General features: G+C 34.8%; 1 protein-coding gene across 1 annotated transcript in view; it reads left to right on the top strand.

The window, feature by feature from the left end:
- The window catches only part of LOC134542794 (tetraspanin-1-like), a 92,535-nt gene extending 74,572 nt beyond the window's left edge, over positions 1–17,963 (top strand). Inside the window, exons 6-8 of the mRNA XM_063387323.1 lie at positions 4,395–4,487; positions 12,775–12,858; positions 15,015–17,963. Coding sequence (XP_063243393.1) covers positions 4,395–4,487; positions 12,775–12,858; positions 15,015–15,071 — 234 coding nt within the window. The 3' untranslated portion in view covers positions 15,072–17,963. The remainder of the gene's footprint in view (positions 1–4,394; positions 4,488–12,774; positions 12,859–15,014) is intronic.
- Positions 17,964–19,633: the final 1,670 nt, after the last annotated feature.

Genomic DNA, 19,633 nt, shown 5'->3' with positions numbered 1-19,633 from the left:
TTTCAAATACAGAACCTTAGTAGCTCCATGCAATTTTTTGATGAGATAAAAGTTTAACATATGAAATTAAATATTTAAGTAAACATAAATACACAATAATCAATAAAATTGGTCTCGGGAGGAGCTATCGCCCCCACCGCCCCCCCCCCCCTTATGGAGCCGCGCTTGTGACCGAATTAAGAGGTCTTGTTCCAAATGAAACGATTTGGCAAACTTTTGCATGCTATACGGTTCAGTAAATTACAAAAGTAGAAAAAATTACTTGGGGCAGTTCGTACCATTGTTAATTGATGACAAGCAGTAAGAAGGTCCAACTTATCATTTTGTAAATCAACCTTTGTCTATTTTATTCTGTTAAGTTTTTTTAACACTGAGTTTTATTTTTGCTACAGCTCTTCTCAGATGCATGTTCTAGATTATTTCATTTGTCTTTTCCAGCTTTTGTTTTTTGCATGAATTCTTTACACGTAGTGTTACTCTAATTTTGTAACTGTTAAATAGTAGTAATGTTTAATTTGTTCACAGTATTCTGGTAACTATAAAAGCATAACATCCATAATACCTTATTAGCTATTATATTAGTGTGGATTTTTATTTAGTTTGCTTTAAAAAATCTGTTGTATGAAAATATTCCTGTGAATAAGTAACTAAATACCTGACCTTTAAGATAGTTTTTAAGGCCTAAATAATGCCATTTTTTGTTTAATTGTATTTTTTATTTACAACACTGCATGAAAACATATTAATTACTGTTATTTTGATCATTTTGGTTTTCTGTATATTAAATGCTGTACTAATATGTTTTAAATTATCATACTAATATGAGGCCATTTTTGCTATACATTATCGTGAAAATAAAATACCGACAACCCAAAAGTAAAAGATAAAATATATGAATAAGCTGTTTGGGTTGGGCGTTTTCTGTTGAGTCCAGTCAAATATTTATAAAATTATATTTACTGTGGAAATATCCTTAGTAAGACTTCGTAGTTTAGTCAAAGCTTCTCTTTAAGATTTTATTATGAATGAAATTCATTTCATTCATATATTGATATATAATTTAAATATATTTATATATAATTTAAATATCATTAAAAATTGATATATTTAAAATATTCTTAGTAAGATTTCGTTGTTTATTCAAAGCTTCTCTTCAAATACTTTTCATAACTCTTAAGATTTCATTATGTATTAAATTTATTTCATTGATATATTTAAAAATATTTGTTAAATAATCTTTTAAATAAACTGAAATAACAAATGCAGAAAGTTTAACCTACAATACAAACAAAATTACAGTGTGGTGGTGATGAAACTATAAAGTTTTAACTTACTTTCAGTTCACTATAATTTGTTAACTGTTAGCAATGTTTAAAGCATTTGTTGTTTGAATATTTTGTAGTTGTTGGTTACTGTCGAAAAAATACAATACCTAATCCATGCTCACAATGCACAATCTGCTGTCGACAGTTTAATTATGTGTGCAACTCGTATTTTATTTGCCTTAATGTTATTTTTTAGATTTAATTTACAACTAAACTTTCTTTCAGATATATTTTTTTCTTTTAATTACAAACTTAATTTATGTACTATAATTATGAGCAGTAAATATATACATATGTATACATATTTATGTGGTTATATTTTTATTATTAATAATTTTTATTTTATTTTAATATAAAATATTTAAATCTTTCACCAAATTTCTATTTGTGTTACGTTGATATCAGGTTTTTTTTTTTCCTTCACTCGTTTCCCTGAAGCTCCGCCCATTAAAACTGGATGATGATATGACAATAAATATCTGTTTTCATCACGTGATACCAAGCGAATAATCTTATTGGTCGGTATCATTTTATCAGTCGGCAGTCGGGCGGTCGGAACAGACTTCGAACCTTATCTGACGCTCGCTTGAACGTCTTGTGTTTCGTTTAAAGTGTGAGCGTGCACACGTCAACTGCCTACAGCGAGCTTGTGAACGAGGCCTTAGGGGCCGTTCAATGATTACGTAAGAACGATTTTGGCCATTTTGACCTCCCTCCCTCCTTCTTCTTCGTTTACCCGATGTAAGGACACACAAGATTTCTCGGACTCACCTTCCACCTTCTTATGTACGATTTTACCCAGAGTTTCCCTAGAAAAGCGTCAATAGTTAAATACCGTTATAAAAGGTTCAGTTGCACTAAATACGTTATTATTTGACATAAATCAGATATATTTTTACTTTCTAAAAAAACACGTATTTAGTTTTTTTGTAAAATGTGTATTATAACTAAAGGTACGATTGAATGCGTCCTGGTGTTTCTTGGGGTAATTTTATTGTGATGCTTGAACTCTTGCGTTACCAAAAGTTTTTTTTTTTTTTTTTTTTTTTTTAAGTGCAGGGCGAGTTTTGACTCGTCGTAAAATATTACGTAAGAATAGCTCCCCGAGGTAAGGTCATGTAGAGCTTTATTAACCCTCCCCTTACCCTCTAGGGACCATGACGTAATTAATGAACGGTCCCTTAGCGGACTACCCTGATCGAGTATCGAACGCGAGGTTGGATGCGTTGTAGAGCAGCGGCGGTTGGGTTGGGGGGAGGGGGGGAAGGACAGGATTACACCAAGGCATTCCATCGTGACACCCACCATTGTCTTTCATTTGTATAGTAGCTACAGTCTGCGAGTGGTCTGTTCACTCGCCTCCCACCAAGGATGACCTCCTTCGATTCACCGGCTAGGTAGAACCAGGGTTGTCTCGGAGAAACCCCGTTTCCTCCACCAATTCGTGCACACCAGTTCTCGTCCCATCACCCCTCGTCATCAGAAGTGATCCCGATGTCAACAAGACTTAGCGGGAGTAGTATCCTAACTCATTTTACTTTTAATATTTCGGGGTTCGTACATAACTTTGTAATACTAATACAACCATATTTAATTGTTTATTAAAGTTTTTTTTCTACTAAACAGATCTTTTTTAATGTTTTTTTTTATTAAATTAAAGGCAAATTTTTACTACGTAGGTTTCGTCTTTAAAAAACTGTTTTTAGTATATCATTCAAAAATAAATTTAACTTATGAATAAAGTAGAAAATATTTAAACACCTAACCTCTGTAACGAACAAATTCATTAGTTCACATGATGCAAATAAACTTATAATTCGAAACTCGGTCACGAAATTACCGTAGTATTTTTGAAAGTAATTCCGAGCGTGATAAAATGCGTAACGTATTAATTTTAGGGGGAAAAAACTGTAAACAATATTTCTTCTTTTTAAAACCTAACTATAATTCTGTTTAACAATATGGTAATAACCTAATCTAACTGAACTCAACCTAACTCAGGTTAGGTTAGGCTAATTATTATTTCCTACAATTCTTCTCAAAGTCGGTGCATGTGATGAGCTTCGGGTAGTTTCGGAACAGTTACAATGCAGTTCGTGCGCACGGTGTAGGCAAGTGTGTAGTCAAATTTTGATTTCGTTCTGGTATTCAATTCTGTGCGACAATCTACTCAAACATACTAGCACGGCCCGGTGGGTGGTGGGGAGGGGGGGGGGGGAAGGACTTTAAAAATAGCGAATATATAGAAAGAACAGAAGTTTTCACGCAAACAATTGATAAGTAAGTAAGCAACAGGTAATAAATTCATGAACATTAAAAAATAAAACTGACTCGTGACAAGAACAGAATAAAGGAAGGATTATGTTTAAATGTAGGTTACTTTAAAAATCTTGGTAACATACACAAAAAACAGCATAGATGGTAACAACACGCGAGCTAAAACACTTCAACACACACATACATACATACACACACGAATGAATGAATCACGTGGCTCCGCCATCATATCGAGATTTCTGAGACTTCCACGCAGACGCAAGCATTTTTGTGGTTACGCATTTTATTTCATTCACGAAATTACTCCTAATAAATGCCGTATACCGAGAGCTAAGATTATTATCTTTGAAAGATTTGTGCAATGGGAGTGCATGACTTGATGTAAGCTTTTGGACATACGACATTGCTCAGCACATGTATCTATGTCTGTAGAAGAAAACTATAAAAAAAAAAACACAAAAACACAAACTAAAATTGTTTGCTTAGTTTGTGTTTTTGTCTTTTGGGGTGTTTTGTAGTTTTCTTCTACAGACATACATGTGCTGAGTAAGGTCGTATGTCCACTTACATCAAGAGAGCTAAGATGTTTACACACCAAAAAAACTTTGTTTAACAATTAAATATGGTTGGGTTATGAATTTTATCATGATCACGTACAAAAAAACAAGAAATATTAGAAAGCAAAATAGTTGAGGGATTTTACAACCCCTAAAAGCACTCACGTTTGTGGGGGAATCCCTGCAACCTCACGGAGCTCTGAACGACCTCTGTGGTTCTCTGATCCGGCGCCAGGTGGAGGAGCAGTGGCAGCACCCGCGGCCCAGAGACGAGCAGGCGTGCCAACACCCGGAGGTGGAAGTCTACAAGGCGGCGAGGTACACGCAGGTGAGCCGCGATGCTAACACGTGCGCGGGTCAAATTGCATACTTTTTAATTTTTGACGTGGCAACGTCTAATAAATCGATGAACGCCGGCTGCTCGCACGAAAAAGCGTCCCGTTACGCTGTGTCCCGTTACACTCATTGTGCGCTTGCGCCGCATATATCTCACTTCCATTCGATTGGAACAACCATCGATTTGACTTTTTCGAGGCACATTAAACTTGAAACACTCCCATTCGTTTCCTACTTTTCCTATCATCGTCCTATCCTTAACAGAATAACACAGATTGGAAGAAGTTAAATAGCAAACATGTATAAAAGTTATAGTTAAAATAATCTCTTCGTTAAAGAAATAAACATATCTGAATTAATGAGTGCAAATAAAAGTAAATTTATCAATTAAATTGTAGATTTCATTTCACACCTTCTTTGTATCCATATAAAATAGTGATAATTCAATAAAAATGATTCAATTTTATTCATAAAAGTATGCAATCATTTCATCAATGTTTTGTTATGACGTTGTCACGTTAAACTATCGTCCGTAAACCAACTTTACAGACAACCAATTTTTTTTTTTTTTTTTTAATTTTCAAATATTATATTTTTTTTGCAAATTTAATTTAAATAATTTGTTTAAATATAATCACGAACAAATTAGTTAAAAAGCCCGCCTTAACCTGTATGATATTATAGAAGATTTTTCTTGCACGGTGGTTGGCCGGTTCTTGCACGCTCGGCTCAGGCGGAACGTGACAATTTTTTTTCGTGCGTGCAGCCGGCGTTCGTCGATTTTCAAGACGTCATCACGTCAATAGCAGTAACACTGACAGAAGGGCGTGCGCCACGCTCTCGATCCCACCGACTCAACAATAGCGCAGAGGACGGACGGTGTCGTGTGCACGGGAGACAGGTTCGCTCAGAGTTGATCGCTGTGATGAAGCGACCCCAAGCACACGTCACGTCCGACTGACATCTTTGAATATATATACTGTATAGAAGTCGCGAGTGGATAGGATTTACTCCACGTTTTTCAGAAGCGTATGATGAGCAGCTTGGGAACTTCACCGCTGCAGTGCGCTGCCGTAACGCCCTGTATCGTCTTAGTTGTTATTTACACGTTAGAGCGCAGCTCTGTTGCCCGCTGTCATTCCCCGCACCCCTCATACATCATTCACTGCAGCTCAACGTCGTTCTAGGAGAGGGGGAAGGGGTGTTTGAAGAGTTAGACACTTGTCCGCTAGGGACCACCACGAGTCGATGCCCTAGAGATGGTGGCGATTGCAGCGGTGAATTAACCAACTACCTCAAAACCGTATTAGAAATTTTAACCTGGGCTGGCGACTTCTATACAGTATATATATTCAAAGCTGACATGGTCCGTCTACAATAGTCCGAACCTGTGCGTGGTCCGTGTCATCCGAATGTGAGTGACGTCACATTGTCTCACCGAAAACTGCCCTGTCCACAATTGCGATGTCCGATGTCCGAATGTATTGATTTCTAAAGTTGTCACCAGAGCGCAGTAAATGTGCCAAACCAAATGTTTTTGTTTATTGTTTTGATGCTTTGTAGTTTGAGATTGAACTTATGAAAGTTGTGGGAGTTCAATATTATATATTTATTCAGTAAGGCAAAGTGGCGAATGTAAATGCTAAAAAATGAACTCATATCACATTTCAAACGGGAACAGGAAATTCAAATATCGTGAGTGTTCTGTTCTTTTTCTGTGTCCGAAGTACACAGGTTGGGACAAAAAATTCAAATTGACTAATGTCTTCGGACCAGGTAGGTTCGGACCTTCGCCCATTGACGCATGACGTCAGAGGGTCACGTGGACCAATCAGCCCGTGCAGGAGTCCAAGGTCGCGTGATGCGATCCCTAACCTCCTGATTTGACTGCTGTGAGTTTTGGTTTGGTTTTTTTGTATACAGTGTTTCTAAAAAAAAAAAACCGCGAAGCAGTGGTGATTACAAGCGGCCGAAAAAATTAAATTAAAATTTAATTTTCGTGTGGTGAATTTATATTTTACTTTAAAATCGTGGTGTTGTCCAGCCCTCCCTTTAAGTGTAAAAGGAGGGGGGGGGGGAGGTTGAATTTAGTTCAAGCTGAGCAGCTGGCCTTAGCTGCTCAGGCAATCTTGATGATATATGGGAGACAGGTCGTGCTCATAGAAGAAACGCATGGTGCAATAGCCAATGAGAGTAGAGTAGGAAAAAATTTAAAATTTTTTGGCGGGTCTAGAGAATTTCAATCATGTCGCGGCAAGAAACTGCCGTGATATTACAATGCTCAGGAGTAACCGAATTCGCACAAGTCGTATGCACAATCGTACACATGGCCTGCTGTGCACTCGTTTCGATTTTTTAATTGGGAACCCAGCCTTAGCTTCCGCGCCACTGTCACCAACCTTTGAAAAAAAAATCACTGCTCGTATCTGCAAATCGCAAGTTAGTCAAGTTGGCAGCAAATCAAGAAAATAGCTTTGACGTAGCACTACACGTCAAAAATAGCTTTTTTTAACGAACATTAGAAGAATATTATATGTAAAAAATAACAGATTTATGTTTACATGCAAACATGGGCTGTATCCGAATACATAGGGATGCGTCCTTATCACACACATCCCTACATCCCTTAGCAAATGCAGCCACAATGTAGAGGACGCATTTCTAATGGATGGATAGTATCCGAATACTTTTACTGCTAGCACCACCTGTTGACTGTCAGTCGTACTAATGTTCACGCAGCCATTTTGTGTAGGGACATCTACGAATATTTAGCAAAACGTAAATAATAAATACCTACCAATTAAAAAATAATGTAACGTGTATGTTATACACGTTAGCGATCCAAATAAAATACATTTTATAAATTGTAAACTTTAAAAATACTTATGAGTTTTGAATTGTTTAAATTCGTCTTCATTTGTCTCTGTTTAAGTTATCACTTTCGCTTATAATGTTTTAGACAAATCTTATGCTGAAAATCTGAAGTAATATTATACACAAACAAAATAAAACCCGATTCCGAAGCTAATGGATGTAGGGACGCGTTAGTGGATGCGAGTGTCGCATCCCTAGAAATCTCGAATTAGTTGATGCGTGAAGGGATGCATCGGCATCCCTTGTGATAATTCGGATTCAACACAAAGATGGCCGCGTCCACTACGATGCACTTTTAGTGGATCCCTTAGCTAAGGGATCCATTAGGCCAGTATTCGGATGCAGCCATGCAGTTATACCCATGGCAATGTTGTAAATGCCAACTAGCGGAGAGATAATTAAAGTAGGTTTTATGATTATTAAGCACAATAAAATGAATTATGAAATGGCTGTTGCCAACAAGGTTCATATTGCAGCAGGTAGGTAGCAGTTATTCAACAAAACAATGATAAGCTCTTAAACTCAGCGTTATTTACAAAATTTCAGATTATTCAGAAGAGAGATAACAAAACTGCTACTAATTTAAATATTACAACCACTTCTTTGGTGAAATACCCTATTTTGAGTGTTTAAAATGCTTGCTCTATTTTTTTTAATGCTTTAATAAGGCTTTTCATGTCATCATTATTACTTTTTATTTTGAATTAATTTTTTTTAGTCAAAACGTACTAATTTTTCAGACTGATTTGATTTATATTATCTTTTAAACAGCAGTATGTGTTTCAGTCGTTATTAAAATTGAGCCAGCGGCCGCATGTGCTGCTATCTTGTGTGAACAGCATTAACCATTGTCTAGCCGTGTCACAATCGATTGTAGCGTATTGGAAACGTATGAACTTTATTTAGTTCACGCGAGAGACGTGGTTTAGTTCCAGCATTGAATATATATAATGTATAGAAGTCGCGAGCCCAGGTTAAATTTTCTGTCCGGTTTCTTAGAAGAATTGTTGTAGTTCCAAGCTCCGCCGCTGCGATCGCTTTCATCGCTGGGTATCGGCCGTATACGCCCCTGGCGGTATTTGGCAGAACTAGGTTAACCAGCCCAGTCGTGACATCATCCTTCACCCCCCCCCCCCCTCCTCCACCCTCGAAAATCCCAGACCAGCGATTCAAATTACCCGGCAGGTCTTATCAGCATCGTTAGGCGACCTTGAAGAGGAGCTTCCCTTACCGTCGTTTGAGAATGATGAAATCCCAAAAGAAGCTAGCCACGGAAATCACTGAATGATGGGATTCTGTACCCGAGTGAAGTGAAAATTTGCTATTAAAACTTTGTATTGGGCCAATAGTCAGTGGTACGTTCAAAATATGGTTTTATTTTAAAAGTAAAATACTTATTTAAAATATATTTCGCGTTTGTACAAATTTACTTTTAGATATTGGCAAGGAAAATCAACATACCTTAAACAACCTTCTCTTATTCAACGTTATCTATTAAATAGTAAAAGGGGTAGATATTATTTAAAAAAAAAAATGTAACCCACTAAATCAGTATTGGCAAGATATATATAAATTCAATATTAAAATATGCACATTAAAATTTTTTGTAATTAACTTTTTTCGGTAATAAAAATTCAGGATGATTTTGGTTTAATTGGTTTACGTATATTGCTATATTTTCTAAATCACATAGAAAAGGGAAAACAGTGCATCAGTAAAAATTCAAAAATTTAGTTTAAGTAATACTAGCCATACCAAAAGTTCAATATGCGAGATAAGAAATTTGGTAACTGCTCTACATTTCAAATAAAAATGCATTGGTTTCATGAATACTGAAATGTATGCGTAATAAGGCATATTATGTTATTTTACTAAGCATGACTATAACTAAAAAAATTACAGTAATTTAAAACGATGGCAGTCTTAACATACAATAAGTGCGCGAGTCTTAGTTTATTTTTTAATTGGCTTCTTTGTCAGATGGAAAAGAGTTAAGATTTCATCAAGGAAAAATATATTCTCAAAGTCACTAAGCGGGAGATGGAAAATAAGGTAGGTACTTAATTTTAAATAAAAGTTAAAATAGACTTACGCTAAACCAATTAAAAATAAGTCGTAAAAATATTTTTATTTATTAAATATGTTCTATACTTGACAGTTCTTTGTGTATAATTCTTCAAAAATCTTTGAAATTTAATACATATTTTCTTAAAATGGTAGAATATCAGCAATACCCGGAAATTACGTGAGCAAAGCCACGGGTTATTAGATACACTTTTATTATAAAATAAAAACAATTATGCATTTGTAGTTCACGAATGTGATATTTTGTTTATTGCTTCACAACATTCATTTGCCAGTCTCAAATTTCATCGTACCACTTGTCAGAAATGTCACCAAAAATGAGAGATAGTTTTTTTTTTTACGAATTTCAATTACGAGGAAACCTTTCGCAAGACTTTTTTCTTCGCAGTAGTCACTGGGACACCATTAATTTAAATCCACTAAGATAATAAAATTGTATGTATAATGATTTGTTTTTGTATATTTATATAACTTCCCAACCAATTTTTAATGATTTTCATGTGAATAAAAACTTGTAAAGCAATTTAATTAACTGTGTCATAATACTTCTGATTAGATGGAAATACAAACTTTTCATCAGTAATATACGATGATAAAAATATTTATTATTGCAAAATAATATTCACTGTTCAAATGCAAATTTAAATAGATTATTCGTACATGTTTCCTGCTAATTAATGGTTTAAAATAATAATTTTTTAGTATAAAATCATTTTTCTCTTTTGTTGAAATGGGTTGCTAAAATGAGGAATTATATGTCACTTACTAAGTCCGTGCACAGATTTACACAAAACAGCAATGTAGATAATCTTTTTTGGTAGTTTCTAATTTTGTGCCCTGGATAACATGAATTTGGTTTAATTCATACCAAAGTGAATTTTTTGAACAACTTAAATTGATGTCATAAATAAATATTTATTTTATATTAAAAATCCACAAACAGTTTTTAAAATATAATATTTATCACGCCAGATGGAATAATAAACAAAAAATAGCTCTTATATGTTGTCTGTGTTTAAAGAATTGTATTATATTTCATGGAAATAATATCTACCTTTCGGTTATTAAAATAAAATATATTTGTATTCAAAATACTTGCACATCGTTTTTACGAGCATAAAGGCCGGGATACATTTGCAATAGCACGCAAACAGCACACAGATGATAGCACACACGCACAGAGATAGCACAGAGCTTGATGCTACATTCACGCACAACACAACACAAAATAATACCGGAAGCATTCAAAAAAGTTTTTTAAACGTAAAACTCCCGTTCACAATTTTGGTCACTGAAGTTGGCATACGTGACGTTTGTTTAGATTCGTGTGTTGTTATTATGGTACGGTTTTCGTTAAACCCAGAAATATTTTAAATATTTCAAAGTTTACGTACAAAACACAATGAGCATTCAAAAATATATATCACTGTTTATTTCAAATCCGGCTTCTTTAACACATTCAGACACAGACTTCCAAGCATTTAATTTAGCTTCTTCATTTTTGTATCCTGCGGATCCCCTGTCATACAAAATATTTTTACTTTCTATTACAGCTATCAAAAAGCTATCAAATGTGCCTTCCATTTTTATGTTATCGCGTGTTTGAAAACAATAACAAACTACTCAAGTCAAGAGCACCAATACTTTCGTGACAATTGTTCTTTTATAAGCCCACTCGAGTAGTACTTAAACTGTTTGCTGATTGGCTACCACCATGGTCGCGCACAGAAAATAACCTAAAAGTTAAAAGTTAATGAACTTTCTGTGCGCCGATCCTGTGCTATTTTTCTGTGCGCGTGCTATTTGCCAATGTGGCAGCTCATATCTAATAGTGTATGTTGAACTTCTGTGCGTCTGTGCTATTTGCGTGCTATTGCGAATGTAGCCCGGGCTTAACTTGTGTATCTAACCGCAAAGCAAGGAATATAAAGAGTGGGAACTCAATGCTATAACAAACACTCTTATTTTCTTTGGAGATCCGGGAAATGTGCGTTATTTATAAGCAACTTAACATAGTAAATCGTTAACTTTTCAGATCTGTGTTGGCAAAATTGATTTTTTTTTGTGGTCATTCGCTACTGGGAATATTCACCATATAACGTTTAAGATTATTTATTTTGAATTACGAAACAACCAAAACATTATGTAAAAATGCTTCATCTTATGTTAAAAAAAAATTATAAACTGCATAGCCACAAAGTATGACATCATACCATTAGTTTCAGTTACTAAAAACAACACGTGCACGCGTTTGAACAGTCATCGCAGCCATAGTTGTTTCATAGCTACCAAAATCATTCAACGTTGTCAAGAATTATTCCAAATTATGTTTTGCCATTTTACTCAATGCGCCACTCCGTTAACACAACATTTTATAAATTCTGAACTACGAATGTCAGTGGGAATGTACACTATACTGTACATTCCAATCTGATACGCTTTAAGAAATTTCTGTAGTTTTCTTATTATTAAAACTTAATTTTTTATGTTGGCATCTTTTAACCGCACTGTTTTTTTTTTTTGTTTTTTTTCTGTGGCCGTACTCCTCCAATTCAGTTGCGCCCGCCGGTATCTAAGCGCTCGGATTTCAACAAAAGGCACCGCCTCTCGATAGAGTGAAACAGAGAATTACGCGCACGACCTTGAAAAAAGCGACGCTACAGCGCTCTGGCGTGGAAGCTGGTAACTACGAGTACCCTCTTGTGGAAAGAAGAGCTGTCTAGCGGCGGAGCTAACAACTACCTCAGTTTTGGATCCGAAAATTGGAATAATAAATCCTATCCCCTCGCGACTTCTATAAGTTATATATATTCAATGGTTCCAGTAATTGTTGGCGCAACATTTAGAGGAATGATCCAACGATCATTTTAGGGCTATAATCGTTGGGTCGTCGATCGAAGAGCAGAATGGTGCTACTGGTCATTCACAAATTTACTGTGTTTTATTCTTAGAACTCATCGTTGATCAAAGGTTTTAAAACTTCCCTGCTATCAAAATTATCGAATATCTTTAAGTACCTATGTTGTCGCGTAGGTATGCTATTTGTACCATTATGTCCTCTCGCGGTCTTCTCTTTGGATGTGTAAATGTGAAAACGACACTGCAAAAAGTTTAAAAAAAAAAAAACCTCCAAACTTAGTTATGAGGTAGCAATTTTAACCGTTTTAAAATCACATTTACCCGATTCACATCTAGTTTAACACTTACATTGTCAGAACCACCTCAGAACAAAAATTTAAGCAGAACCTTAGTTTCAGTATTTTGATTGTGTTGAGTATAGCTTTCAAATCACTGAAAAAATGATTTTTATTGTGTTGCAGGGGTGTTTCAAGGAACTAGAGCAGTGGTTCAAGCAACAAACTCTAATTCTAATAGCTGCTTTTACTATCATCGCTGTGGTTAAAGTAAGTATAAAACAACTTTAGCTTAAGTAAAAAAAAAAAATGTATTAAATGTTAGTCCTATGATTTTTAGAAATATCCCAAATAAAAAAAAATTGACCTTAACTCTCACTAATGTGTTTTAACTGGAAACTTGACATTATAATGATTTATTCAGAGAATTAATGTCATTGAGGCCTCTTGGTGTACAAAGAATTTCAACACAAGATACTGATTCTCAAAACATTTTATTGGATCGTCACTCGGTGCCTGTTTAGTAATTGACTTTTCATTGAATATCAATTGAATAATAATGCAATGGAGCAGTAGTCGAATTACTGAATATTTTGAAAAAATGTATTTATTTATTGGGGGAAAAAAATTCCTTATTTCGTGATCATTAAAAACATTTTGAACTATTATCTAAAATTATACACTACGAAAATGTAATTTCCTTTTATAATAATTTCAGTTATATTCATACCGCATGTGTAGCTGACTGAAAGACATAACCATTAATTTTACCATTACTGTCATCCGACGATTTCTTAAAGTCAAACGCATGTTTTATAAATTAGAAAAATTAAAACTTTTAATATTTCTAAAACAAAAAAAAAAAAATTTTTAAACACTCGTCTCCAAAAGAGGATTTTGTTTACAGCAAAACATTTCTAAGCCCTCGTTAAATATTTTTTGTTCAGAGATATTTTATAGAAATTCACCCTGCTAAACGCTTGGTCGTTACCTAACCAAACGTGGCCTAGAATCCGTGAACTACAAAAAATAATTGGAAAGATAACAAAAAATAAATTACCCCAGTCCACGCCTGATCTTTAAAGTCGTTTCGATAATTTTTTTGTAGAAATGTTTAGGTTTTCATTATTTATGGTACTGAATGTAATTTATTTTTAAATTCAGCACTTTTAAAAATGAGATGAATAATGGTTATAATAATGATTGCAAGAAGTCATAAATGCGTTAAAATAGCCTTTTTTGGACTCATCAGTTAACTGGAAGGTATTCCACATCTCCCAAAAAAACGTTCGGTTACTCCATTAATTATGTATTATATATTCAACAGAGCAAAAAAATGTTAACCTAAAAAGAACTGATGTTAAAAATATTGAAACAAAGATGGCGTCTTTCAGTTCCGAAATTCTCATTCTAGATTTTCCTTTAAATAACATTATTTGTGCATTAAAAAAATTTTCATTGCTGCATAAAGTTGTGTCTAAAACGTTTGTGCTTTTGGGTATATCTGGCAACAAACCACACTGAAACCAGGACAACGTTAACAGCAAATATTGTGGAAAGGAAAGAGTGAGTAAGGGCCGTATTCCAAGACACAAAAATAAGGGTTTAGGTGTTGAATATGCAATACCTTTACCCTAACCATATTCCAAGTGCACGATAGGACACTAACGGAACTTTTACGATTACAATTCCCCCCCTAATATCTTAAAAAACAGCAAACATAAATACGGCCAAAAATTCATCGTTTATTCTTGTACAACCAAAATTAAATATTTTATTTCACATTATAATTCCATAGTTTTAAAAAATAAGCTAAAATTACGATGGATTCCACGAAGTACGACTGTTTATAGCCTCGCACAAGTCCTCGTTTATTAAAACGGCTGCCGATCTGATACCTTAAAGCTTACAGGGGTTCAGTTAGGACACGTTTTGGAATATGACCCGAGAGTTAGGATACGGCAGTTGCCCAACAAGGCAGTGCATATTCGCTATCTTACTCAAACGTCTTGGAATACCGCCCTAAATGACCATTAAAATGCACACTACGCACTAAGGATGAGACACGCTTTAGAAATTAAAAGTTAGGTCCACCGCTGCACGCACATCAGTCCGTGTCGGATATGAAAGCCACATGCACAACCCGGGCAGTTTCGAAGTTTACCGAAGTAAAATGTTAGGTTAGGTTCGTTCAGTGTAATAAATAATATTTTTTTAGAGGGTATTGTTAGGTTAGTTTAGGTTAGGTTATGTTAGGTTATCGTACCTAAAATGAAATGTTGGTGAGGTTAGGTTAGCATTATGTAAAATGCTCTTTGGCCGTAAAATATATAAATCCTTGCAATATTGTGTTTTTTTTCACGAGCGATCGGCAAACTTCGGAGAACTTCGGAACTGCTCGGGCGTGGCTCTCATCCTTGTCGCAGGTGTTCGGCATGGCGCTGGCGGCGTGCCTGTACAGAGACCTCGGCTCCGGCGTATAGCCCGCCGACGTCACCGACGTGACGTCATGCGGCGGTATGTGACGTCACGCGGCGGGGAAGGTGCTCTCTCGCCGCGCCGCGCCACGGAAGAGAAGAGTTAAGGCTCTGCGGCACCCTCCATGCTGGATGGACTGCGTTGTCGCGTCGTCATTATTGTCTAAGGAGCAATTACTACGGGTACACTTGCATACACATTACTTTATCGCTGTCAATGATAGCGGAAAATATGCTCTACACATCAGCTGCTCCTTGTAAAACGTGGGATAAATATTTACAAATAAAACTTTTACATGGATAATTTATTTATAGCAAATGCTACAGAGCTCAATACGGAACACTACATATTTGGAAATATTGGAAACCACTCGTTCAGCGCGTTCGTAATCAGCGTTAAAGCTAATTTGTAATAGTGGTGAAATTTTGTTATTATCAGGAAAATTGTAGTATATTTTTATCTAAACTGATTTGTACACGAGTGTAGAGTGAAGAAATATGGACTTTTTTTTTACATATATGTGTTATTGAAGTGTATGGAAAAATTATTAAAAATTCGTATTAAAGAGGTTGGGATCCTTTAAATTTAATAAGGTGTACGGCAAATTAGACAAAAAAAAAGTGCAATATATGGCTGTTATAAATTTTGATCCCAGAAGAATTTGAAATCTCTATGTTGTGTTGTGAAAACACTTTTCCATTCTATAAATTTTACCCTGTTAAACTATCAAAGAATTTAAGGACTGTATATAGTAAAAAATATTGCGTGATCAATCGAAGATAAGTACATAAAGTTTTGAAGGATAAATATTAATTGGTTATGTTCATGGTAACTAGAAGTTCATTTTCATATTTTCCATTGCTAAGTATTGCATAAAACTTCGCTACTATTGTCCTATTTCAGAAGTGTTTTGTTTAAAGCTCCGTGATTTTAAACTGTCCGACATGGTAGGTGGAAGAGAGCCTTAACTAGTTACCTAACGAACTATAAGAACTGATGTCAAAAATATTTTTATGGTTGTTTTTTTAAAGGAAAGGTGGAACAGTAATAAGTAGTTTAAGAAAATAAAAATAATATTTTGGAATGAGCTTTTTTTCCCAGTTTGTTAAATTTTCTAATGATATTCATGTGTTAACAATAAATTTGTTGTAACGGTGCCTAGAACAGGTTGTGTGAAATTTTGTGTTCGAAGCATTTAAACACGTCCACAGTTGTTTTAAGTACGTGTTCCATTAGCTGTTTAAATTTAATAATATTACTGGATACATTAGGACTTTAAAACAGTCCTAATACCTATTGTAATGGAGATTTATATGTTAGTTGGTCACACAAAAATCTAATAAAATGTACCTAATGCACACGCGTATGTAAATTTCTCAATGAGCGTGAAAGTAACGGGTGTTGACTTAACACGAATTTTCAAAAACAGTCTTGGAAACACGGTTGCAATGTGAGGAATTTTAAGATGTATTGCAAGTTTCGTTTGTTTGTTAATTAGCATTAGTTTGATCATTTTTACATAATTACACTTGGCCATCATACGCGCACATTGCTATACATGGGCAAATTTTCGGGGAAAAAATCAACAATGGTGACCTTTTAACAAGCCTCAAAATGTTCTAAACTGATGAAATTATCTGTACTAATACTGTAGAAAAAAAATTGTACATATATACAACGAAAACTCAAAAAAAAAAGCCAATGTTTACAATAAATTTGCAACCTGCGAATCATTTCCTTAAGGCGACGAGATCAGTTAGAAACCCCTAAAATTTGTTGTTAGGAAACTATTATAATGTTACCAAAGGAATTGATAATTAAAGCATGACGCTGTGAAAAAATATACAAAAATATTGCTGATAGTGTTGCTGTGTTTTTTTTACCCAATTTGTTTTTAATATACATTAAGCATAAGTAAGCAGCTTGCAATATTTTTTTTCCCCCTAAGTTTTATAGAAATGGTCTAGAATTAATTACATGTAACTTATTAATTCTAAAAATTGTTCAATGATAGGTCAACATCGAGCAAAATACAATAACATTATCTGCCATCTTGTGGGCGCATCAAAATTTTCTTCCCGACTGCCATAAATTATAAAATATACTGCACTGATCATTAAAGAGTTTTTAATGTAGTTACTTTTGCGATTCGTCAATGCGTTTCTAGAATTTTTCTACTTTACAGCTGTCTCTTAATTTTTTAAGTCTCGATTATCAACTGTTCAGCTGTAATTTTATTGTTAAATGTTTCTTACGACGTTCATTCTGAAGGCTGATATGATAATTTGTCGTCGCTGAAACCAATCTAATGTTTTGAATAAAGCCTCAAGGAGGATTGGGAGTATTTGTAAGTAATATATAAATGTATTACATGTTATAAAATAAACTTTATTCCTTGAATATGACACGCAAAACTTTTTTGAGCAGTATGATAATCGCAGTCAAACGTGATAAAATTAAAATAAAACCCATTAGCTGTAATACTTTGTCTATAGCACAGAATATTTGTTCATAGTTGAAAATATAGGTAAAAATAAAAACTGATGAATTCAAAACAACAAACACAATCCTTCTTAATATTATAGTAAACCAGTTCATCTTCCATAAAACACACAACACTTTTTGCGTTCTTATTATTCAAGAAAGTGCCATTATACCATATAACAAATAAAAATACGTCATTCGCACATATTTTTGTCTAAACCGTAGAATGTCTAAGTTGTTTAGAACTATACGGAAAAATTGTATTTAGATAAACTAGTCGATTAATTATACACATGCCTGTTTGTTTTATGTGTAAACAAAAAAAAACACTGTATAATCAGCAAATTGTTATCAATTAAAGTTGTATACATTTGTAAAACTGTTTAAGTCGCAAATAAATTAGTTGAAACTTTGGTGTGTGATCAATTGTGATTTTCCTGCACGCACATGCTGTGTTCCCGGCTGTCGACCGTATGTTGGGCAAATGTTGGATCTTAATCCTCGAGGTATAAGCGATGACGAGTTTACCATCATTGCTCGCCAGCCAACCAGCGCCGTTTGACGGAGTAGTGGCGTCTGGGGTTTGAATAGATTCCGTGGCCCTTTCGGTACCGTTGTCTAGCAATTTTAGCTTTAAACCATGTATAAGATACAGTTCTATATTATTATCTTTTCGTTCTCTTCTGTTTTTGGAAAACTATTGTGTTTGTTTCGTCTTTTCGTTTTGCTGTGTTTTTGTCTCGTTTCAACTGTTGTGCTGAATTTTTTAGGTTCGGTATTTTTGTGCTGTCATCATTTGTGGTTTTTTTTTTCATTCTGTTTGTCTTTTTTTTCTCTTTGTTTGTTGACCATATTCCTGTTGTGAAGTATTGTGTGGTGTTTATATCCTGACAACAGCAATTTTTTTTGCTTAATTTGTGTTTTTGTCATTTGTGTTTTTTGTAGTTTTCTTCTACATACATACATGTGCTTAGCAATGGCGTATGTCCAAAAGCTTACATCAAGTCACAGTTCTACATTCTTACTAGCTGAAGTACCCGGCGTTTCCCGGGCTAAACACATCATAATATAAGGAACATCACTACCGAGTTTCAAGTCTGTAGGACACACACTTGGAAAACGGGAAGTTTTGATTTTAAAGTTCCATCGATTGCACAATCTCGGTGCATCAAGACTACGCATCAGTAAAACCGGGACGCCAATCTTCAGCTTCATTTTGTGGAAGTCGTGAAATCAACCCCGATACAAGACGTCACGGGCGCACCAAACGATGGCGCGATACAAATTCAAGGTAACGCCATCTATTAAAGAAGCTCTAAACTAAACTGTCATTGGCGCCTTTGGTTCGCTGGCCGCCGCGAGCTCCACTAAGCGGACTGGTCTCACCAAGGAGAAGGATAGGAAGTTGCCAGACCTTACTATATGACCGTGTGGCGGACATAGAGAATTGACACACATTCACTGGTTTTTATGTCTATGACCTATGATTTTTTGTTATAAAAATGAATCTACCCTTGTAAATCGGTTGAACGATAATATAGAAGTTGATGCGCTGCAGCGCCATCTAGCGGAGAGTTACAATTGAATAGCATAAAACTCTCTGTCCATGAAAAAAAAAACTTTGATGTGCCAACTCCATGATGATCGATCACACGGAGTCGGAGTTTATCAATCTCAGATATACATATATATACACACACATATATATACAATTATATATACAGTGAAACCCCTCAAACCCGAACCCCGGAAATCCGAAATCCTGGGAAATCTGAACGAGTTTTTTTTTAACATATTTAACTTTGAAAAACACGTGCAAAAAAGATAAACTTATTTATTTAGTCATAAAACAATTATATATTCTACATTATAGCCTTATTTTACATAATTAGTTGAAAATTAACAAATAAGTACAGTTAGCATACCTAACAAAAGTGTAAATGTGTCTACATACTTACATCATCCAGGATTGAAAAACAGTAAAAGTTGGTTATTGAAATTCTTTATGTTAATCACTTTGCAAAAAAAAAAAACGAAATAATAATAATAGAAACACACAAAATATCACTCAATCTTTCACTTG

Source organism: Bacillus rossius, assembly GCF_032445375.1.
Source record: "Bacillus rossius redtenbacheri isolate Brsri chromosome 9 unlocalized genomic scaffold, Brsri_v3 Brsri_v3_scf9_2, whole genome shotgun sequence".
Lineage (NCBI taxonomy): Eukaryota > Metazoa > Arthropoda > Insecta > Phasmatodea > Bacillidae > Bacillus > Bacillus rossius.
Note: the sequence above shows the minus strand (reverse complement) of the source record. Positions and strands in the feature narration are given on the sequence as shown.